The sequence below is a fragment of the Camelus ferus genome, chromosome 10, assembly GCF_009834535.1.
Source record: "Camelus ferus isolate YT-003-E chromosome 10, BCGSAC_Cfer_1.0, whole genome shotgun sequence".
NCBI lineage: Eukaryota > Metazoa > Chordata > Mammalia > Artiodactyla > Camelidae > Camelus > Camelus ferus.
In genome coordinates this window covers 59,112,575-59,137,114 of record NC_045705.1, presented here as the reverse complement: position 1 = coordinate 59,137,114, position 24,540 = coordinate 59,112,575, and the positions used below count along the sequence as shown (strand labels likewise).

The 24,540-nt window shown below is 44.4% G+C and overlaps 1 protein-coding gene across 3 annotated transcripts; it reads left to right on the top strand.

Annotated features, from left to right (window-relative positions):
* The first annotated feature begins 1,018 nt into the window (after nucleotides 1-1,018).
* Nucleotides 1,019-11,149, top strand: KCNE3 (potassium voltage-gated channel subfamily E regulatory subunit 3). Of its 3 annotated transcripts, XM_032489346.1 has the most exons (4): nucleotides 1,019-1,158; nucleotides 2,394-2,460; nucleotides 6,549-6,682; nucleotides 9,689-11,149. In XM_032489346.1, exon 4 carries the CDS (start codon nucleotides 9,729-9,731, stop codon nucleotides 10,026-10,028), a length of 300 nt encoding a protein of 99 aa, XP_032345237.1. In that variant the 5' UTR covers nucleotides 1,019-1,158; nucleotides 2,394-2,460; nucleotides 6,549-6,682; nucleotides 9,689-9,728; the 3' UTR covers nucleotides 10,029-11,149. The 3 variants fall into 3 exon arrangements, with proteins under 3 accessions (XP_032345237.1, XP_032345238.1, XP_032345239.1); XM_032489347.1 differs by lacking the exon at nucleotides 6,549-6,682; XM_032489348.1 differs by lacking the exons at nucleotides 2,394-2,460; nucleotides 6,549-6,682.
* Nucleotides 11,150-24,540: the final 13,391 nt, after the last annotated feature.

Genomic DNA, 24,540 nt, shown 5'->3' with positions numbered 1-24,540 from the left:
CTTCCATGTTATAGGTCTTTTTTAAATGATAGCACTTCATAGATATAATCTGAGAGTCTGTGATTGAGGGAGTATTCCTCAGATGTCCTAGAACAGATCTTTGTTTACAAGGGAGCCAGAGCTTAGCCTATTATTAACTATCCCAAGGCCACAGGCTGGCAGAAAGGGCTCTGATAAGGACTACCCACAGTCTCTGAAAGGTTATTCCCTGCCATTGTCCACTCCCCTGCCCATGGCTTCCTGGCCCTCATTTCTCAGCTGTCCCTGGTTGCTTCTCTTCTCTGGAACCTGCAGTGTCACCAGCAAGGAAGCAAGAGCTTGAATGAGGACCTGGGCAGCCAGAAAGCAGAGTATCCTGGGACAGGGAGCAGTGAGGTATGACCAGTTGTCTGGGCATGTGAGGGACTGTTGAGACTTGGAGGGAGGAGACATTGCCCGAGGTTAAGGGGAGAGAGTGCCCTAGCGGATTCTGAGTCTGAGCTCTGCCAGTGACATCCTTGGTGAACCTGGGTAAGCCCCCTTCCCCAAAACTGGGCCCCTTCCGGAAACTGCATCCTCTCTGGAAAAGAGGATTTGTGTTAGAATCAGATGATTTGTCCAGTAACCACCCAGCTTTAATATTTTGGATTCTAAGATCGCATCCAACCCGCATTCATCCTGTGAAGAAGGCGTGCAGGAACTGTACCCATTTTACAGCCAGGAAGCCAAGGACCAGTGAGGAGCAGTGACTTGCCCACCACCACACGACCACATAGGGGCAAAGCTTGATTCCACCAGCACCCGACACTCAGCCTCGCCTTCTGAGCACGGTCTCAGACTGGGCAAGCTGAAGCGAATCAAGAAGCATTCGGTCTCAGGTCCAGGAAGCAGGCGCTGCAAGGGACGGAAGGGTCAGAGCCCACAGCGGAGTGGGGCCAAGCAGCTGGGCGGAGGCTCCCGAAGCCAGCTCCGGGAGGAGAAGTGGGTGGGTTAGGGGCCGGGCGGGGCCGGGCGGGGCCGGGGGAGGGACACCCTGGGGAAGGGGAAAGGCGGCGGAGCGCGGGTCAGAGCGCAGAGAGGCTGGCGGAGCTCCTTGCGGCTCAGTGCAGCGCACCCACGAGCCCAGGGCGCGGTGTCCAACTAGCAGACGGCGCCCCTCGGAGCCTCGCCGCGAGGCAGGTAAGGTGCACTCCCAGGTCGGAAAGGTTAAGCTGACGTGGGGGGGTATAAATGAGGAATCTTCCCTACTCCTTTGGCGTGGGGGGCGGCTCAGACAAGGAACTGATCCTCCCTCGAGTCGAGCCACAGGGATCCCAGGCGCACGTGGGAGTGCGGGGCTCAACTCCTGGCATGCCCGGCCCAGAAACCGTGGGGCTTGCGTCTGCACTCGCAGGCCCCGGGACAGCGGCACTAAAAGCTCCTTCCACATCCTCAGATATACATACGAACACCTGCGGCTCCGCCACAAGCGCACAGGCGGAAATGACACTCCAGCACCCAGCGTGTTTTCTTGCTTGGTGGGAGCCGCTTGCTCTGCTAGTTGACTTGCCCATTCGCTACTCCATTGTGCCCCTCGCCTTATGCGCCGCAGTCCCAGGAAAAGGCTGGAGGCTCCCAAAAACATCTTCTAGTGCAAATGATGTAGATCTAGGCAGGAAGTCAGGAGACCTGGGTTCTAGCTTACAGGTTGTTAAAATCTGTGCTAGTTACCCAGCTGCTCTATACCTTGTGCGCTCTTTTCCTAGGTCACCACCTGTAAAATGGGCCCCTGGCCCTATTGCCTGGGTACTCCTTATGGTATGTGGGGAAAGGAGGGTTGGACCCTTGTCTAGAAAGTACATGAATTCCGGCCCTTGTGTGAGGGCCCATGAAGAGTATCTTCTCCTATCCCTCCTCCCGACTTCTCACCAGTTGACATGTGGGGAAACTGAGGCTCAGGGGAAGATGGCTGGCCCAGGATCACACCGGGGACTAGACAGAAGTAGAAATTAATTCTCCTCACTTCTAGCCCAGGGCTGTCTCCACTTCAGCTACAAAAGTGCATTGTAAATATGTAAACTCCTCATTATCTCCTGGCCTCCAGCCACATTTTCAGCTCCAAATGGAGGGAGGAGATCCATGCTGGAAGCAAGGAAACTGCTTTCAGATTTCCTTGACTCCTTGAGATGATAACCAAAATCCTTCTTCCTCCTTCACTTACTCCATACTTCTCCAGACATTTCTATCCATCAATTGAATGGGTGGATGTTCAAAATACCTACTAAGAGGAAGGCAAGACAAGAAACCCCAGCTTACTGATGCGGGAGTGAGGCCCAGAGTGAAGAAATGACTTAAGACTTAACCAAGACACTTGGTCTGCAAAGTAGGGGCAGGTCTATTGACTCCAACTCTGGTGTGTTCTCCATCACCGATAGGACTAAATGGAAAGAGACTACAGGGCTGATCAGAGAGGATGAGAAACAAGGAATGCTTCTGAAGGAGGTAAGTGCCTGAGAATCAAGAAGAGTAATAAAGAACCTCCTGAACCTCTTCTGAGGGTAGGAGAACCAAGGGTGGAGAGAGGGGACATAGGGATGGCTGTTCTTGGTAATACTAGGGAGCAGGGGGAGGAGATAGGGAAACAGAAAAGGAAACAAGGTGACCAGGCTGCCCAATAATTATTTCTTATGTTTATATAATACTTTGCAATTTCTAAAACACCTTTCCTCCATTGTCTCCCTGAGGTCCCATGTGAGGCAAGCAGGGCAAGGGTAATTACCCCAATCTCATAGATGAGTTTCAGAGGAAATAAATGCAGTGCTCAAGGCCACATAGCCATGCATACAGCCAAGATTCGAACCATGAAAGGCACACTTGAAAGGCAAGGGAGGCTGGGAGACTGGGAGTTGGACTGTGTGTATGCAGCAGTGGGTGTGTATGGCCACACCCTGGGCAGGTACACAGGGAAAAGGATTGCAAAGCCACCGCTGGTGTTTTGGGGCCAAGAATGTTTGCCCTTTGGATTGACAGGGGTTCAGGTGCAGGGAACATCTGGACTTCCAAAGGCAGCTTAGAATTCCTTCTCCCCGACTCACTTTCCCACCTGACCAAGATGATGTGTTTTCTTTGAGCCTCCCTTTCTCCAGACCAAATGGAATGCTTTGGCCTGCTCTTGAAGTTGATTTTTAAGTACTGTAAGCTGTTTTCATGAATGTGTATGTATGAAGAGGCATTGATCCATCTATTCTTGAGTGTCTGCTATAAAGAAATGTATGAAGCACAGCTCCCTGCCCTCATACCTCCTAGTGCAGTTAAGCATATATATCTGTATCTATTGATGTTTACATAGATACACACAGAGATACAATTTCAGTACAGCATAGTGGTCTAATAAGGTGTTATGCAAAGCACTTTAGGAACAGACAAGAGGGAGAGGCTAACTGTCTAGGGAGTGAGGAGGGAACTGTCTCAGGAGACAGTCTACAGAGGTGACATTGGAGCTGGGTACTGAAGGATGAGTAGGAGTTCACCAGGCAGATAAAAAGTGGAAGGGCATTCCTGCCTAAGAAAACAGCATGAGCAAAGGTGATAGGTGTGCAAGTGCAAGGAATGTCTGGAGAATAGTCTGTAGCTCAGTATCGTCGGGCACATGCACTGGGAAAAGCTGTGATGAGATGGGGCTAGAGGCACGGTCACATCCAAAGGAGTCTGAATGATACTCAGAGGAGGTTAGACTGTCCTACAGGTAATGGGAAACTTATAGAAATATCTGTGGACAGGATACCTGTTTCTGGTCCCAGCTTCACCCCTCCTAGGCTGTGAGACCTTAAGCAAGTGATTTCTTCTTTAATTCTTTAACAACTCTATTTTCCCACTTAACAACTCTATTTTCCCACTGGTTGAATGAGAGGGTTGCACCACCAACATGATTATTAAGATTTCTTCCAGCTCAGATTTTATTCCTGTGTCTCCTTCCAACTATATGTTAAGGTTCATTGTTTCAGCTCCTCTCCCACCCCATGGGCTGTCCAGTCCATGGTGGAGATACCACCAGACAGACCAGTGGCAAAATTGTGAAGCTGCAGGAGTTGTCTTTGGATCCCCTGCCTGTTTTATGACCTTTTCCCCCTTGTCTCTCTACCACATTTCCAGGCACTTAAAACACTCATTCTGAAAGAGTAGCTGAAACAGAGCAATAGAGAAACCAAAAGAACCAATGGTAGAGAGACCTGAAAGAAAACTTCACTAAGATATCCCATTCATCCTTCAGGTCACAGCTTTACACCTCCACCCCCAGGTTAGAGGCTGGGTGAGCTCAAGTTAAAAACATTTAGGGAGAACATGTTAATGTGCAGGAAAGAGTAGTATCAGGGTGTGGAGGAAGAGAGGGCACCTGGTTTGTATGGGGGAGCAGGAGTAGGTCAGGAGCAGAAGGAGCCACGGGAGACAAGACTACAAAGGAAGGAAAACTCCAAAAGTTACCAATTTCTCCCCTTACTGGATCCTCGTTTAAGATTGGCAAGAATCTGCAGTTCAGGAGAAAGCAGAATAGCCTGTAGCTCAGTATCATCGGGCACATGGAGTTAGAGGAGACTGTGTCCCAGGACACGAGGAGTCTGTGTTTGGTGTGCTATGCTGCTCAGATGCTAGGGCATGTTGCCACCTGTAGTGGAAGGAGCACCCAAAAAGCACCCCAAAGACGGGTTCTCATCTGAACTCTGCCATTTACTAGCCATGTCATTTTGGACTTGTCACTTCCCCTCTCCGACCTTCAGTTTCCTCATCTACAAAATGGAGGGGTTGGCCTACAATCTAGATTCTAAATGATCTTTAACATCAATCACTGTTCACCTTCCTTCCTAACTGGTTATCTCCTGTTTCAAGTCAAGGACTCTGCAGGGCAGGAGCTCTGTCTTTCCCATCCAAAGAGCTTCACAATCCATGACTACCTTGAAGAGAGAAGCCAAGGAGCTCAGAAAGAGGAACAAAATTCCCAATGTTGCCAACTACTAATCCCTGTCCTGGGACCCAGAGTCAGGTCATTAAGAACCAAGCTGTCCCTTTATCAGCTCTGCCTCTCCTGACCCAACAGGATGCCCTGGCACTAGGGCCCTCCTCCCATCCCAACCCATCTCCTAAAGATATGCAACTATGGCTTCTTTACTCCTCCCACCAGAACCACAAGTATCCAGGACTATCCAGAGAGGCGCTGGAAGGAGGGTCTGAGGAATGAACGGTTTTGTGAAACTTTACTTCCCTCACTGAACCCCACCTCAGAGCCCGCACCGTCCCCCTACCCCACTTTCTGCACAGACTCTCTCTCCCAGGCTGGATCACCCTCGCAGGTGAGCTGTAAAGAGGAAAAATGAACAAATCAACAGGTTTGGCCTTCAGTTTATCTAGGCTGGAGTATTAAATGTAATGCAGTCCTAGGACTCCGAAGCACCCTAACCTGTAAGGAAAAGGTCTGCAGCCTTCTCTATCTTGTGTTTTGGGGCTCTAGAGAGCCTCCCAAATGCCTCTCTGACCAGCCTGTCCAATCTCCCACAATCTCACAGTATGGTTTTGAGATTTGTATCTTTATGGGGTGCTGGAGCTGATCAGGACCTTATAAGATTACATAGTAAAACCCCTTCATTTTACAGATGCAGACAGAAGCTGGGACTCAGAAAAAGGAAGTCACATGCTCAAAGTCATACAAGTAGCAGCTGAACCCAGACAGCTCTTTGGTTTTCATTTCTTTCACTATAAAGTGAAGGAGGTTAAGAATATGAAAATGAATACATGTATATTCAAAAAAAAAACTTGGTGTATATCCATCTTATAAAAATGTTTATGCTTTTAGCACTTTTAGCACAGCTATAAATAATCAAAATTATATGTATTGACAATAAAAAAATTCTTTTTAATTTTTTTAAATGAGGGAGGTTAGACTAAAAGGATTCTGAAGGCCCTGCCAACCTCTGCTGTACACAAATAAAACCACCACCACATCTGTGAAGAGTCTAGTGCTAGTCACTGCATAATTTTCTCCTTTAATTTTCACAACAAAGTTATGCTACAGGTAGTGTTGATGCCATGCCTATGTTTATACCCAGTCTATCCAAATAGGTTGATTGGTAACATCATTTGTTCCTACATAAAATATCAACCCCAGTGCTGATTGCCATTCTGCCACTCGCATCATTTCCTTGGGTCTCTGGCCCTTTCAGCCTTTAGATGCTCCTGCTAAGCTGGCAGTACCCTGGGGGAAGGGGACACTTTAGTCTGCACTGTTAGCTGGCCCCTGAGCAGCAGTCCATGTGTTGAATTGAGGTTTCTCATGAAGTCACCCAGTGGAGACACTGTGGGCCTGGAGTCGGGGACTACAGTCAGATGTCCCTTGGCTGCGGCACAGTTCCTCTAACTGCACCCCTAGGCTAGCCTGATCCAGCTGTTGCAGGGTGGGGAGGGGAAGCAGGCGGAGGTCAGAACCCTCAGCAGGGCTATTGCACAACCCTCCAGCTTGGCCTTGGGCGATCCACCCTTGTTCTGAAGTTTTTTCTGTGTGTCTGGTTCCTTCCTTTTCTGGCCCTTCTGGGCCTTCCTAGCTCCCAAAGACAATACTGAGACCCTAGATGTGTCCAGGGACATCCTGAAGAAGCTGAGGGGCTGAGGAGCCTTAGGGCACCCACAGGGAGATTCCTGAAGCCGACTAGGAGCCACTGAATTTGTCTGCTGTTTGGTGAGTCTTTCAGGCTGAGGTGGCCCTCCCTCTGCCCATCAATTCAAACCCCCTTGCAAGGATATTTAAGAAAACTGATAACAGTGACCTGTGAAAGAGACCTGGGCCACTGGGAACAGAGAGACTTCATTTTCATTGTATGTACAGCTGCAATTTTTTTTTAACTGTGTATGGGTATTTACTTCTCAAAAATGAAAAATAGATCATCATTTTAATGGAAACCATGTTTTTTATTAAAATATATTTTTAAAATCCTCTTCACTGTAATAAAAGTATATGCTCAGGTAAGCCTGGAGGGAGGCAGAGCAGGGATAATAATCTTTTTTTTTTTTAATTTTTAAAAATTGTAATATGTTTAAAAAAAATTTATCATCCTAACCATTTTCAATGGTACACCTCAATAGTGTTAACCATATTTACATTGTCATGCAACAAATCTCTAGATCTTTTCATCTGAAACTCAATACCCATTGAACAATTGCTGGTGAGAATCTTTTTTTGATAGATGAAGGAAACTGAAGTACAAACAGGGCAAGAAATCTATTTCCTCAGAGTGAGCTCTTCCAGCACTTATGCCACCTGTCTGTTGTCCACCTGTAAAACTGTGTGAGGCCCCTTCCTCCTGCAACCATTGCATTAGCCATTCCCTCCCAAAAATGCCTCTCACATCCCCCCCCCAAATGCCTCTCACATCCCCCAACTGTCCCACCCCAACTTGTCATCCCCCAGCGCAGGACTCAGCAACTTGAACCTAAGCTATTTCAAGACCCTTATCACTGGGCCCCCTGCCTCAATTCCTGCCCACTTCACACACCAGCCAGGGTGTCCTTTCCAAGCACAGATCTGATCATTTAAAATGTCAGAAAACTATCCCCTTTTAAAATATCATCCCGTGGTTCTTCCCCAGCTACAGGATAAAGTTCCAACTCTGCCACCTGGCACTTACAGCCCTCCATAATCTGGTTTGGGCCAGTCTCTCCATCCCACATCCTAACTTATCCTTCCATACATCTCACCCTCTTTATGCTACTTTCCATTCTTCAAAACATTTTATGTGCTTTCTTGTTGTCAGGCCTTTGCTCATCTGTTTCCTTCCCTTGCCTTCTCTACTTCCAAAACACCCTTCCAGGTCCAACTCAAATTCTTTCATCACTGTGAACACTCTCCGAGCCCTTCTTCCTTTAAGCCCCAGTAACTCCTGGATTGTCTCCTACATTATTTAAGAGCTGGCAATGTGCCCCCTGAGTACAGGGACTGGCTTCCTGGAACCCCCAGGATGAGATTGCCCAAAAGTGGGCCTCCATAAATGATGACTGGCCAGATGATTCATTGAGCCATTAATTTCATTGTGCTGCTCTTGCTTTCCATTGGCCCATATGAGGAAAGAGGAAGGCACAGCTTTCTTGCCTGACAAGTGGGACAGTAGATAAGAACTTATGCCTCCTGGATCTTAACTCAACTCTTCCCCTCCTCCATCTAGACAAGGTTGCCCAAGTACTAGATGGCAGGGGGCCCCAAGGGCCTTGCATAAAATGTGAGCCAGTCCTGGGTTAATGCTGTATTATTTAGATTCTTCCTCCCAACACCTGCATTCATAGAGTTGTTCATGATATTTGTTGTGGCCATAACTAACTGTCATCTCTTCTGGGGAAGAGATCTTATAATTAATAGTCAAATGTGTTAACTTTGGTTTGTTGACAGCTCTATCTAGATAAAGGAGGGCTTTGGAACCAGTCAGTGAACTCGGAGTGCTTGGCTTATGGAGAAGTCCAAAGTGGCCATCTTTACTGGAGACCACTGAGGGAGGGAGAACGAGGGTAGTCACAGTCTTGTTAACCACGAGCGTGTGGTCTGCTGATAACCTTTATCAATAGCAAGAGGACAGCCACACGTTGCCTTCTATGTAACCACTGGGGCAAAGGGAAGGCTGCGATGATAAAGCTTGTGGAGTATGGTGGGAGCACACGAAGGCTTCCTGAAGGAAGTGAGTGTGGAGCCTTGTTTAAAAGGAATGACATATGTTTTTCCAGAGACTAGGATGCAAGGCTGTCTTCAGCTATTCTTCTACATTGTAGACTAAGGATCTCTGAGAGGAAGGAAAAGGAACATCTGTCATCACCTATTATATGCCACGTACACAGTGACGTTGTTTTGGAAGGCAGGACAGCTGAGGTGCTAGTGTCTTCTCTCTCTGGGGCAGGTAAAATCCCAAACCAGACTGAGTGCTCCTTTCACTCCACTGCCCTCAGGCCCAGTACCTGCGGCGGTTACTGGCCTCGCTCTGCTTCCCCAGCTACCTCCTTTCCATCACAATTTCCCCTCAATAGCTTAGGAATACCTAGAGTGGGACATAGGATGCTTTAGAGGTCAAATGATTCAGCCTCTGGCCCCAGGTAGGGGGAAATCTAAGCCATCCCCAAACATCTTCTACATGGTGTTTGTGGAGTACAAAAGAGAACTGTGCTGAGGGAGGGTTCCGAGGAGTGTCTCCTAATGATGCCACACAGTCCTCCTGAGAACGAGCGTAAAGGCCAAAGGAGCCCTCAGCTGGCCATCAGTGAGCAAGGCTGTATCTCAGCTCTACCTCCAGTATTCTCTATGATCACAGACAAGCCACCTATTCTTTCTGGGCCTCAGTTTCCCTGTGTGTAAAATGGAAGAAATTAGATTAAATAATCCCTAAGGTCCTTCCAGCCTAAAGCTCAGTGACTTACAGAATCCACAGAAAGGATAGATCAACATGGTTACAATGGTCAAGGAGGACTTTATTCCATAAGTATTTACTGAGCACCTATTGAGTGCTGTCATAAGTGCTCACAGATAGCAGTGAGTAAAACAGACATAGTCCCTGCCTTCCTTGGGCTTGCAGTCTAGTAGAGAAGATAGACAAGTAAACAAGTAGTTAGAATAAACTGTGATGTTGGGGTTTTAGCTGGAGTCTAAAGGAGTGGGGAGGTCATTCCACTGCAGATAACAGCCATCCTCTCTCTTTTCTGTCACTACCAGAGTTTCCTTGGATTCTTGTCCCACCTCAATCCCTGTTGCTATGGAGACCACCAATGGTACTGAGACCTGGTACAAGAGTCTGCATGCTGTGCTGAAGGCTCTAAATACCACTCTTCACAGCAACTTGCTCTGCCGGCTGAGTCCAGACAACCTGACTGAGGAGCGGCGCGCCAGCCTACCTGGCCGTGATGACAACTCCTACATGTACATTCTCTTTGTCATGTTCCTATTTGCTGCCACTGTGGGCAGCCTCATCCTGGGATACACCCGCTCCCGCAAAGTGGACAAGCGCAGTGACCCCTATCATGTGTACATCAAGAACCGTGTGTCCATGATCTGATGCTAGGAGGCTTGAGATGGCAGATTAAGACACCTGAGGATTATCTTCTGGGGCCTCCAGAACTCAGCTATGGACCATGTCAGGCCTCAGTGTCCTTATCTGTAAGATCAACAAGAAACTGCTGAGAGAGGTCATTATTGGGGTAGGTGAAGAGGGTCTAGGAGACCTGGGCCTTGTAGATAAGGATTTTTTTCCAGCAAAAATAGACTTCATAGACAGTGGGAGCCCTATGAACAAATATATAGAAGTAGCAACATATGATGACCAATCAGTAGTTTAGTGGCCAGAGTACTGGGGGCTTGGAGCTGGAGGAAGGAGAAGAGGAAGTTGTATTAGAGGGAAATGAAATAGGAAGATGCCCTGAGGACACATTTTTTGATTTGTGACCTTCAACAAACATGAGCAGCAGCAGTGATTGTCCCATATCACAGACAGGAAATCTGAGTAATGTTATTTATTTATATTTGCCCACATTTGATGTTTTCCTACCCATTTAATATTTGTGATTTTACTCCCAAGAGGGAAGCAGAGCAAGTGCCATTCTGTCAATTTGGGCCAGAGCAGTCCCATGACTGGCACCCAGTAACTCTGGGCTCCTTGCCTAGTGCTTTTCAAAAGTCTGTGCCACCCAGGAATGGATCTAGACCTGAAACATATACAATTCTGGGGGGTCCTCCTGAAAAAAAAAAGAGAATTTAAAAATAACTTAATTTTGTAAATATTACAAAAATATATTACCATGTTAATACATTGTTAGGGCCCCTCCTAAGACCTTAAGAAAGAGCCACGTGAGTACAGGGCCCTGATTGTTAAGCCTCATTAGCTCCGAGGTTCCTGTGCCCCTCCAGCCATGTCCCAGTGCCCTTCCCAGCCACACTCCAAGCATGGGGACTTCACTACCTCTAAGGCAGCCTTCAACATTTTGATTGAATTCTGTGAGAACTTTTGATACCAAGTTGAAATCTGCATCTAGAAGATTATTATCACACATAGATCACACATAGAAGATTGCTATATTAAAAGAAACAACATGAAAAGGCAGGTACCTGATTCATTGGAGAGAGAACCAGCCCTGATTCTACCATGAGTGTGGTGTATAATAAACTGGCTAGACATTTCTCTCTCTGCCTCTTTTCCCTCTTTGGCACTGTGAAATAGTTAGAAAGTTGAAACAATTGAAAGTCTCTGAGGACTCTACCAGATCTGACATTCTAGGCTTCACATACATTGATCTGAACCATACAAAACTTGTAGGTCAAAAACAGCTGAATAACAGTACTTTCATGCGGTTCAGCTGAATACGTGAAATGTGGCAGGTAAATACTTTACAAGCTACAAATCCCAGGCTGGAACCTCCCACTGTTCTGTTTGATTTCTATTTGTAAGGAATCTCCATGGGGTCTCTAGAAAGCCCCATTAAAACATACATATTTGTGTTTAGCAAAAACTCTGAAAGAATATTACGATAGCACTTATCTCTGAAGAGAAGGATTACGGGTGATTTTCCCTTTCTACTTTAAAAATTTATGTAATATTTGATTTGTTTGACTATGAATGTATTTCTTGTATAATAAGGTGGGAAAAGCTACTTCCACTTTGAAAAATAAAAATAAATGCCTGTGTGTTTCTTGAATGGAAGATCACAGAGCATTGGCTCCTGTGAGCAGTTAGTTGTGTTGATTCCTTGTGAATGTGCTAAGCCCCACATATGCTCAAGCCTTTCCTCATGTCTCCTTGAGGGAGAAGGTGGAGATCTGCTTAAGAAGATGTGACATATGGGTAGACAACAGACTTGGAAGTCAGACCACCCAGACCAGACGCCCAAATAAAATACGGAATGCCATCAAGTCTAAGAATAAATGTCAGGTGATGGATGCTACCAGGATTTTGAGAAATAGGATTGAGTAGATCTAGAAGAGTCAGAGGAAGGTAGAATTTGAACTGGGCTTTGAAAGATAATACAGATCTAAGCAGGCAGAGTGAATGAAGGAATAAGACGAAGCTTGGAGGCAGAAATGTGGTAAGACCATCCTCCTGAAGAGAGCAAGTTGGCTGGTAGGCAGAGCAGGAGGCAGCCTAAAGGGCCTGCAGTGGGAAACCTATGGGGGAGACTCCCTTGCACACAGTTCTTATACTCACAGGGCTTGATAATAAAGTAATACAAATTCTTTCTCTTGCAAGTTACAGAAATCGAATGTGTATTATTAGCATAAGCACAAAAGGGGATTTATTGAGAGGAGTATGGGTTCATCACAAGCTCAAAAGAGAAGATACAGATACCAGGGATCCAATGCCTGGAACTGCTTGCTTGTTTAAATTTACAAAGCAGGGGCTCAGTATACCTCATGTACACTCAAGATTGAACTAAATAAAAATCTAGGATTTTAAGGTACAATTTAAACATTCTAATATTTTACGATGCATGATGTACGATGGCCCTCCTGGCAGCTCTATCCCACTACCTCCTTCAACAGTTAGGCTCTTTTGGCTGCACCAGTTCTGCCCTCTGCTGGCCAGATCCCAGCATGTCACCTTGAGTCTTCAAAGCAAAACTTCAATAATCACTCAGATTTATTGAGTGCCTACTACGTGCCACGGACTCATCTAGGCACACTTAGAATGCATAAGCAAATGAAAAAGATCAAATAAATCCCTGCCCTAATACTTAAGACCACTTAAAATACTTAAGACACTACAAATCAGGCAGTAGCCTAAGCATTTTACACACATTAACTCATTTAGCTTTGAAAACTTGCATAACATCCCTATTTAGTAGGTATTCCTTTCAACTACTTCAGTAGAGCCTATTTATTTTTTTATTGATGTATAGTTGGTTTATAATGTTGTGTTAACTTCTGGTGTATAGCACAGTGATTCAGATATAGATATATATAGATATATATATTCATATATATATTCCTTTTCATATTCTTTTCATTATAGGCTATTACAAGGTATTTAATATAGTTCTCGGTGCTACACAGTAGGACCTTGTTGTTTATCTATTTTTTGGATAGTAGTTAGTATCTACAAATCTCAAATTCCCATTTTATCCCTCCACCCCACCTTTTCCCCACTGGTAACTGTACGTTTGTTTTATATGTCTGTGAGTCTGTTTCCATTTTGTAAATAAGTTCACTTGTCTCATTTTTTAGATTCCACATATAAGTGATACCATATGGTATTTTTCTTTCTCTTTCTGGCTTCACTTAGAATGACCATCTCCAGGTTCATTCATGTTGCTGCAAATGGCATTATTTTACCCTTCTTCATGGCTGAGTAGTGTTCCAGCATATACATAAACCACAGCTTCTTTATCCAGTCATCTGTTGATGGACATTTAGGTTGCTTCTATGTCTTGGCTACTGTAAATAGCTATGAACATTGGGGTGTATGTATCTTTTTGAATTATGGTTCTCTCTGGATATATGCCCAGGAGTGGGATAGCTGGATCATTTGGTAAGTCTATTTCTAGTTTTTTAAGGAATCTCCATACTGTTTTTCATAGTGACTGCAACAAACTACATTCTCACCACACTGTAGGAAGGTTCCTTTTTCTCCACACCTTCTCCAGCATTTATCCTTTGTGGACTTTGTAATGATGGGCATTCTGACTGGTGTGAGGTGATCCCTCATTGTACTTTTGATTTGCATTTCTCTGATAATTAGTGATACTGAGCATTTTCATGTGTCTATTGGCCATCTGTATGTCTTCATTGGAGAAATGTTTGTTTAGGTCTTCTGCCCATTTCTTGATTAGGTTGTTTGCTTTTTTGTTATTGAGTTGTATAAGCTGTTCGTATATTCTGAAAATTAAGCTCTTGTCAGTCACATTGTTTGCAAATATTTTCTCCCATTCTGTAGGTTATCTTTTTGTTTTGTTTATAATTTCCTTTGCTGTGCAAAAGCTTACAAGTTTAATTACATCACATTTGTTTGTTTTTGCTTTTATTTCTATTGCCTGGGTAGACTGCCCTAGGAGATCATTGCTAAGATTTATGTCAGAGAATGTTTTGCCTATGTTTTTTTCTGGGAGATTTATTGTGTCTTGTCCTATGTTTAAGTCTTTAAGCCATTTGAATTTATTTTTGTGTCTGGTGTGAGGGAGTATTCTAACTTCATTGATTTACATGCAGCTGTCCAGCTTTCCCAACACCACTTGCTGAAGAGACTGTCTTTTCTCCACTGTACATTCTTGCCTCCTTCATCAAAGATTAATTTACTGTAGGTGTGTTGGTTTATTTCTGGGCTCTTTTCTGTTCCATTGATCCATATGTTTGTTTTTTGTGACATGCTGTTTTGATTACTGTAGCTCTGTAGTATTGTCTGAAGTCTAAGAGGGTTATTCCTCCAGCCTCATTCTTTTTCTTCAGTACTGCTTTGGCAATTCTGGGGCTTCTGTGATTCTATATAAATTTTAGGATTATTTGCTCTAGTTCTGTGAAAAAAAAATGTCCTGGGTAGTTTGATAGGGATCATATTAAATCTGTAGATTGCTTTGGAGCCACTTATTCTTCATATAGCCCCTTGTGCACCCTCAGCCTAATTTTAGCGCCAAGGCATACCCAGCACAAAGCATGGATTTGAGATGACTGGGAAAATGATTTGGGAAGATGATGGCAGAGTACTGACACCAGTAGACTGAAGTCTGTTTTCTTAGAAGCAAAGCCTGAGATATGCATTTACTGAGGGAGCACTTTTCAGAGGAAACTTGCCAGAGAGAGAGTGAGTAGAGAGGAAAAGGAACACGATAAACAAGGTATGTGTTATGTTAGGTCACATCTAGCTGTGGCTTGATCCCAGGAAAGTGGGGCAAAAACAGCATAACAGAATTACAGCCCCTTGAGGCAAGGGGACCAGCCTCTTATGCCCCATATCAGTCAGTCATTGGTTGTGGGCCACCCTGGTGGGGAGAGGGGATGAGAGAAGGGGTGCCAGGAGGTTCCCATCAGCTGAGAGCAGGTATCTGGAGAAGAGTGGCGCCTGTGGGCTACTGCAGGCTAGAGCAGTTGTCTTGGTTGGTGATTTGCAAAAGCCTGATTCCTTAGGAAGGTTCTGAAGCTCAATTTTCATCACAGAATCAGCCCCGCCTTTTGAGGCTATCCTTTTCTCCCCCATGTCAGTCATCATTGACTGCTGGCTGCTAGAGGGGACCCTTAACATCCCAGGGGTGCTCATATTTGGCTGAGGCCAAAACTCTGGACAAGGAGGCAGCTCTGAGCTGATGGCACCCAACACTCACAGCAGCTGGGGAAGGAGGACAACATGGGGGCTCCGTCAGCATCCACAACAGCTGTGCTATTGGGGAAATGGGAGCAGAAGCAGAGTGTCACATCTTGGGATCTCCCAACTTAAGAGACAAGAAGCATATGCTAAATAAAGAACAAAACAATATAACACCAAATAGAACCAAGTAGGAAACAGTATAGTTAAATACCAGAAAATGTGGGGAACAAATATTGAACATGATAGTCAAGGGACATATCACGGATGTTTCCTGGGGATTTGAGGTAGGATTTGATTAGAAGGTCCAGTATAGTATGGTCCAAGGCAACATTCCAAGTAGGTGAATGGCTCTGCTCTACTCACGGACCTGGGATAATGACTGCCACCTTCAACATGTAGCTTCTAAGTTCACTCTGATTGAAGTACTTCTAGTTAGTTAAGAGAGAGACAGAACAGAATTCCAGGGCCAGAGATTTACTCAAACGCAAGTAAAGCAAAAGCTGTTTACATCCCATCTGCTCACACCCATTGACAACAGCTCAGTAATGTGGTCAACACTGGCTGCAAAGGGGGCTGGCAAGTGAAGTCCCAATCTGGGCAGTCAGGTCTCAGATAAACCATGATTATAAGGAAGAAAGTGGATTTTGTGGATAGCAGGTGGTCTTCACCCTACCCTTTTCACCTTCCCCAGGACGGGTCATGATCAAAAAATGTACAGCCCTGCCAAGAAGGAAGCAGTGCTGTCACTCTGACTCAACATGTTTTTTGGGGGGGCCGGGGAGCCTTGTGGGTATAACTAAGCCTGTCCTGGGAGTGTGACTTTTGCTTTTTTTTTTTTTTTTTTTTTTCTGGCACTGGTGAGTCTGGTCTCTCCTCTCACTGGAGTGGTAATAGCCAACATATTTGTTTAGGCAAAGGGGAAATAGAAAAGCAAGGCTTTCAGCCAGCCTTGTGTAGGAAAAAGAATCCTCTTTCAGGTGTCGCTAAGAAACCAGGAACATGATCTTCCTGGATGAAATCAGAGAACCTCTCTGTGGAAAGTGGTTAAGCTGTGACAGAGAATGAGCTCTGGGAGCAGGAGAGAAGGAAATTAGTGAACAGGAAAGAAAAAGAGAAGAACTAATACTTGATGAGCAACCAATCTCTGCCAGGCACTGTGCTGGGAATTTGCATGTTACCTTATTTTACCTTTTCAGAAGCTCTTGAGGTAATTATTTTTTTAATCTCACTTTGTAGATAAGGTAACAGAAGCTCAGAGGGGAAATAGCTTAACATTCATTTAATTAATACATGGAGCTGTCTAGATTTTAACAAAGACCTGCCTGAGTTCAAAGTCCATGTTTTTCACACGATAGCTGGTCCCTTTGAGAGTCACATTAGATCCTTTTTCGAGACTAAACCCCCCTAATTTCCCAGTGATTCTGTGGCTGGCCTCTGCTCCCCTTCATGGATGAAGTAGAGGAGTCACATCTCGCCCAGCTCCTCCTACCCCAACCAAGATGCCTCAGAGAAGAGAGGGCTTTATCACAATGCTGATGGGAATAATAAGCCAATTGGGACAGCTCTTTGGTGAGGTCCCTGAGTCCCTACAGCACTGACTCAACACGGGACAAGAGGAACACAGAGATCAGCCACAGAATCTGCTGGGAGATTAGACGGGTCAAATCTCAAGAAAAGATCTATAATGTGAATATTTGGTGCATCTCCCTCAGCTGGAGAGAGGATGAGATTATAAACAGATCTCAAAAGATCTCTGTGGGACAGCTACAAGCTTACAGTTCTGATCTTGGTTTATCATTCATTTATTCATTCAAGAAATACTGATTGAGTACCCATATATTAGGCAATGTGTTTGGTAAAAGAATACAGCAGCAAACAAGAAAGCCCCAGTCTCCGCTTTCATGGGGGCAAGGATTAGCTCACCCACTTCAGTTTTTCTGCCTATAAAAGAAGCTTTACTTTGAACTCCTTTATGCTCCTCCTCTGCACAGGTCAAGGCTTCTTCCACTCATGTTACTGCCCTGCTTATAAATCTCTGATAATTTTTATCACATTGTACTCTCCAGGCATATCTTTTCTCCGTTAGAAACACTGCAAAGGTGTAGGCGGGGACCACGTCCAATGTATCTCTATGCCCTCATCAACTACGATAAAGCTGGGCACAAAATGTATGCTCGATAAACATTAATGGAATGAATCAACATTACCATGAGTATTGTGCTACATAATCTCTCACATGTGCATGGTGCTTCCAACCTTTCAAGACATTTCCATCTCCTTATCTCATTTGCTTTAGAGAGTCTGGTCTGGTGGATTCAACTAAAAGTGGATGTGAGAACACTTCGTAAAATATGAATGGTAAAGGACTATTATTGAACTCTATTGCTAGCCTAGAGGCCAGGATAATTTAGGTGACATACTTAAGGTCATGCGGCAGGAGTCTGTGCTAGAATCTATGTCTCCTGACTTCTATTTCTGGACTTTGCTCCCAGCATTAAGGGGAAACTGATAAAAGAGAGGCATAAACAAAGTGCTCAGGGAGCCCCTGAATGTGACTGCAAACTCCCAGGAGTGGATACAGTGATGCTTTGCCCAGATATGACACACCTGCTGGGAATGTGGGCTACTGGCAGCTCACAGCTGCAGCCCTCACTGTGCGTTGCTCTGGGCCACAGGGAACTATTTCACCCAAGGCTATAGCCCCTCCTGGGAGGAAGTGGGGGCAGTTCATTACCAATGACAGACTGATGCTGGGATACAAAGGTCTGGTTCCATCACATCAGTTTGGGACAACTCTGAGGGGCCATCTCAGCTCCAGAACTCCCAGTAGGATTAGCTGAGGTTCCCACTGTAACCACATTGTGAGTTAGCTTCTCCCTCTGCCCACTCCTGTGTGCTCAATTCCTTACTGATGTATCTCCCAAGAGCACGCTCTAAAACACCTGCATGCCACTCTCCATCTCAGTTGGTTTCCAAGGGAATCAATCTCTCCCTCAAGAACTGTTCCCTAGCACTGAGCCTGTTCCAAAGTAGGTTGTCAGTAATGACAGAGGAATGGGATGATAGAATACAGGTGGAGGCAGTTAGTGGTTCTTGCAAAACCAAAATGAAGAAGACAAGGCACTGACAGAGACTGGAGGTGATGAAAATGGCAACTTATGGTCATTGAGTAAGAACTGGCCACTAGAGGGCCCCGCGCTACACATCTATAGCTCTAATGCTGCTTTAGAGCAAAATTTTAATTTTGCCCTTGACTTGGCAGACACCCAGCATAATTGTCTGCACTAGGGGAAAAACTGATGGTCTAATGCTTCCTTCTGTTTTATCTATTCCATGAACATCAGTATCCTAGCCCATCCCAGTACCGTCACCAAGCACTCTGTGCCATTACATATAAATCGAAGCTTCCAAAGCCTGTTCCTCATTGTTCCCAAGAGGTTCAGAAGATCAGAAATGTGGAATTCCAAACAGCTGGCTGTGACAGTTCACACCCAGAAATGGAGAGAGTCTGCCACATAATCTGTCTAGTCCTGTCACTTCCCCTTCCCCACCCCAATTCTCCAGTTTGCAGTAAAAGTAAGACATTCAGGATACACGTGAACTATAGTGGCCAAGGGAGAGAGGGAGTTATGGGAGTCTTCACAGAAGATGAAAAGGTTTGAGAATATTGGGTATGAATGAATGAATGATTGATTAATTAATATTTTTTCTGCTGTGGACTTAGTAGAAAGACTTGAAGAAAAATGTCCTCTGTGTCCTTTTTGGAAGGACAGTAAGTCCTTTGTAGGCTGAGAGGCTTTCTCTGGAGGACGGGGAAGGGGCAGTGGACCATTTAGAGGTTTCTGTTTCCAACATATACATTCTTTTTTTAAACGTTGTATTCTTTTTTTTTTAATGGAATGAAAGATTCTTTAAATTCTATAGTGCTTTACAATTTTCAAAAGTGTCCCACACATGATTTCATACAATCACATAACCCGTTTCTTTTCCCCTACCCCAATATTGCCCTGCTCCCCCTTCCCTCTCCGCAATGGTAACCACTAGTTTGTTTTCTAAATCTTTGAGTCTGCTTCTTTTTTGTTTTATTCACTAGGTTCCAACATCTACATTCTTAAGGGGACAGAGCTGGATTGTTTGGAAGGCAGAAGCTCTGAGGATTAAAGGAGAGCAGAGTTGGGTTCTATAAAGCCAAGAGGATGGATGGGTGGTGAAAGATCTGCACTTGGCTCTCTCTCAGTATCTCTGGCAGTGGTGACTACTAGGACACCTGGGGAATGAACACCAAGCCATGGCTTTGGAAGCCATATGGGAGTTCTTGGTAGTCTGGTTTAGAACAGAAGGAGTAGATCGCTTGAGCAACTGGGCCAGATAGACCTAACTGCAACACACCTGTTTGGACAATGTGCTACAACTAAAATGGACTGAAGATGGTCCCACAGGTTTTCTGGACTGGGTAAGCCCTGAGGTTTTTGTATCCCCATAGAAGTCTTAATATTGACTGTCCCACCAATCTGGTAGGTGAGGGTGACGCTAAATTTAATCTGATTTGAATTAGAAAAATTAAAATTTAATCTTATTATTTAATTTGATTTAGAAAAAAATAAAGAAATCTAATGTTTTTGCACTTGTTACTGAATAAATCAAATGTATTCCAATAGTTGGAGCTCTGATATCACAACAGCAAATCTAGCTGGCCAGGTTAATAAAAGAATGATAATAATCTTTTGAGGGATTACCATGTTTTAGGCAGTGCACTTTCATTTAATCCTTGCAACATACCTATGAGGCAAATTGGGAATTAGAGAAGTCAAGTAGGTCACCCCAGGTCACATGGTTAATGAATGGCAGAACCAGGTTTGCTGGACTCCCATGTCTGTCTGACTTCGATAGCCACTCATTTCCCATCACCCAGCCATGCATTCACTGACATATACCTCACCGCTTACTGATTCATTTAGCCAGGTATTCACTTAGATATTGAACAGTATCAATATAGTTATTCTGTTACTTAAACAGTGAGACCAATCTAGCAGTAACTGGAAGAACAAAAGAATCTTAGAATTATAGAATGTTTGTACCGGCAGCTGGTCTAGTGGGAAGAGCAAAATCTTTGGAGTCCAGTGGACTCACTTGGAATCCTGGCTCTGATATTCACTCTCTCTGTGACCTTGAGCAATTTCTTTCACCCCCATTCATTCTCAGTTTCCATATCTGTCTATCACAAATAATAATACACATACATTCTCATTAGATTGATTGGATTAGAGATATTAGAGATAATCCCTCTCTCATACAAATATATATGTATATATACATATATTATATATATATATATATACACACACACACACACACACAGAGGACCAGCTACATAATTTGCCACATAATTTATGGGGCCCAGTGCAAAACGAAAATGCAAGGCCTTTGTTAAAAATTATTAAGAATTTCAGGGTGATGACAGCAGATTAAACCAAGCATGGCACTCCTCTAAGGGCAGGGCCCAGATGGTATGCTTAGCACAGAGTAAGTATACAATAAAAGGTAGTCCTTTTCTCTCTCTAGATCATTGAGTCCAATCCTCTCTTTTGCAGCTGGGGAAACTAAAGTCTAAAGAAGATGAAAAACTCAAGTTAATGGCACAGCCAGGACCACAACCCAGACCTCATCTGTTCCTAGTCAGTAGTCTTCACTTTAGCATTTCCCAAGTGTGCTCTGTATGATGATAATAGATGTTTCATGAAGAAAAGTTGCCATCAACAAGCAAGTTCACAAAACCCTGGATTACGGTTAAATAGACATCTTCTGCAGAGCTCTTCACAGACTCTTCTATGAGCAACATGAATCTCCAAGACAAGGATATAATATAGAATATTCCCCCAAAGTACTGATATGGAACCCTTTCTCAAGAACATATTAAGTATCTCTTAGCACTCTTTCAGAAATGCTGCTCTGTACACTGCTGAAGGGCTGTGGAAGTTTCCATGGATTTTGATCTGCAGGGTGCAGTTGTTCTTACTCTAAATTAGAAGCAAACATATTCCTTCCATTAGGCCTTTCTGTCCACATTTCTGCCCCGGCTGACTTGTGAGCCTGAGGATATAAAACTAATGAAAACCAGGCTCCAGAAAGAGCATAATTGTTTAGAGTCACCAAGTTGCATCCAAAAGGCAGATCCACTCTGCCCTTCTCCCAAGAGTAGGAACATAGAGAAAAAATATACACCATGACCCCCAAATTCTTTCCATTCTGAGTAATTTGCTCATAGCCACCACATCACTAAAATAACAGCTGAAGTCCCTTAGGAAGGCATACAGGAGGCTGGGAAATCATGATTCTCGTCTTAGCTCTTCCACTTATTAACCATTTGACCTAGACTAGTTCATTCATCTGCTTATCCTCTTACTTTTATTGAAAACCTTCTTCCATCAAATTAATCTTTCCTTTCTTTAAACTATCATACATTTGTATTTCATCTATAAAACTCCTCCACCGCTGCCCTTGAGGCTCTAATCGGAACATAGTTTGAGAACCAGCAGACTAGATGATCTCTGTAGTTCCTTTCAGTTCAGATGGCCTGTGATTCAAAGTTGTTATGTCATTTTGCAAGCTCTTGCCTCCACCTGTTAATAAAGGACCTCAGCTCCTTGAGAAATGCTCCCCTTAAATTCTGGGAGGCCCAAAGAGTGATTCTCACTCACTGGGCTGTTGAGATGCCAGATGACACTGACCCTCGTAGAGTCCCCAGTCCACAGAATCCATTATATGGATTGTGAAGAGGAGAGAATATTTTTCTCCCACCCTTGTGCTATACTTTGTCACACGAACTTTCAGTAGGTACTTTTTCTGCCCTTTGGACTCAAGGATTTTTTAGTAAAGCTGCTCTTCTATATTTTGCTGGTTCCTCCTCATCCGCATCCCCTTCCACAAATTACTGAGCATGAGCCAATGGAGGGGAGTGAGGCCAGGAAACAATCTGTGTGACAAACCTAATATTGACTGAACTCTGACTCACTTCTCTTTGATTTTGAAGATTCCGTTGCTGGACCTGATTGCCCTTGCTTTCCTTAGGATGAGTTCCTTCCAGGAGACACCTAAGGCCTTCATGAAAAATAGATTTGGTGAGTTGGGTCCACTTGGCAGAACTGCCTGTTTGGGTCCTCTGGGAAGCAGATGCCAAGATGGAGTAAGAAATGCAAGAGATTTATTGGGGAAAACACCGGTGAAATATAAAGAGAAGGGGCAATGGGAGTAGATGGGAGAGCTGCGGATAGCAATGTAGGTCTGACACCTGTGAATGGAGAGGGAGACAGAAGGAGGCTTGGGCAGGAAAAACCTCAGACTTCAACACAGCTCTGAGAAAGTCTCAACCAGGCTAATGGGGAGACGCAGAACGACTCTGCCTGTTGGAGGAGACCCGTGTTGGGCAGGCATGGCTTGGCTCTGCATGTCTGCAGTGCTCAGTCATTAAGAGGAAGAAGGGGAGGGAGCTCAGGACAGTGGTGTAAACACTGCAGTAGATTCCGAAGGTGCTGCAGCCCCAGGTGGTCAGCTAACAACACTCCTACCAGCAGGCTCTCCGTGTTGGAGATCTGAGCAGTGGACTCCTCATGCCTGCCTCACTGGACATGCCCACACCTGTGTGAATTCAAAATGTGGATCTAATTTAAGCTTAAAATGAGACCTATTTTGCATATTTCTTACAAATATTTATTGAGCCCATAAAAGGTATTACACTCAGCACTACAGCAGCCCTGCCCTCTCCAGTGGAATGACTGAGTCTGGGAAGGTTTCAGATAATTGGGTGAGTTTTATTACCATTATTGTCAACAACAGGCATGTTTTACTAGCCTCCATTGTATGCTAATACTGTGTCCAGCTTAGCAAAAAACCCCACAATCTTTAAGGAGTTTGAGGTAAGTTTCCAATAAAATATCCCTGCTCTTTGGGGAGATCAGAGGAGACTTTTGAAGACTTTCCTCAGGCCAATCACTAGATGAGCCAAGGAGGAAAGAACGTTTTTGTAGAATTTTCCTTGGAGGTTACCAGAGAGACCTTGAAACTGATCTGGTAGCCAAGCGGGTGGCACAAGGGCATGCTCCACCCCCCAGGACTGTGCCAGCCAAGAGTCAGGATTTGCTGAGAGGCAGACCCAACACCTGTTGTGGCTCCTGGATCCGAGTCAAAATTGGGAAGGAGAAAGGAGAGATGAGGAAGGAACTAGGAAAGAGGGATTTGTTGTGAGAAGAGATAAGATGTTGAGCTTTTCAGAATGGTGCCAAAATTCATCTCAACCAAATCACCTGGCAAAGGAGATTGTGCCTGTTGCAGAAAGAATGCTAAGCATGACACCCAAGCTCTGCCTCTAAATCCCTGGCTGACATTTGTCACTCAATGCTCCTCTGGGCCTGTGCTCCTTGGCTGTAATGTGCAGAGCTAGGCCAAGCACTCTTTAAAGTTCTTCCCATTTGAATAGTCTACCATTCTAACAGCCTCCATAAAACAATCCTGGAACAGCCTGCAGAGAGGCATGAAAAAGACAGAGTGTAGGATAAAAGGAATTTCCAGTGAACTCAGGAATAATATAACATAATGTAATATAACATACATGGCATAGTATAGCATAGCATAACGTAACAACATAACATAACAAGCATTATATAGAGTACAGGAGTGGGGACCAGTAAAACCTCTAAGGTGGAGCTCATTTCATGATCAAGACATTCAGGACATCAAAATGTGACTCTGTTCTATCTCTATATAGAGGTACAGATGATCTAGGGAAGAAAATAGTTCCACCTGTCAGCTGGTTCTAAACAATCTGAGATTTATAAATATTCTATCAACACATGAATCCCCAGTATTACCAAAGCAAAGAGAGAGCACTGCCCCTGTCCTTTACTGAACCCTCCTCCAGTTTTCTCTTATAAAAATCAATCATTTCTACTCCCCTTTAAGTCTGCATTTGCCGCTTATTTTCAGCTCAGTAAGCATGCTGGGAGGGGAAAGCACACTGGGGGATTTTTCCCAGGCCTAATATTTTAGGATTCTAAGAACAGGATTCCATGCTTCCTTCTCGTTTATTTCTCTTATTGAGCTAAGAAAACCCTACCGTTAAAAAACAAAAACAAAAAACTGCAGTCAAGGGAATGGCATAATTAGCAGCCAATCAGGAAAAGGCTCCAGGCCTTCAGATACTGTACCTTCCAGACTAGCCCCTCCCAGAGAGGATCAGGTTTTCTCCTGGGGTTTCTTCCCTTTTGAATTAAGCACCACTGAGGGCTACAGT

What these genes read in the sequence shown, in the direction of transcription:
- KCNE3 (XM_032489348.1), top strand. Translation starts at nt 9,729, where the DNA reads ATGGAGACCACCAATGGTACTGAGACCTGGTACAAGAGTCTGCATGCT.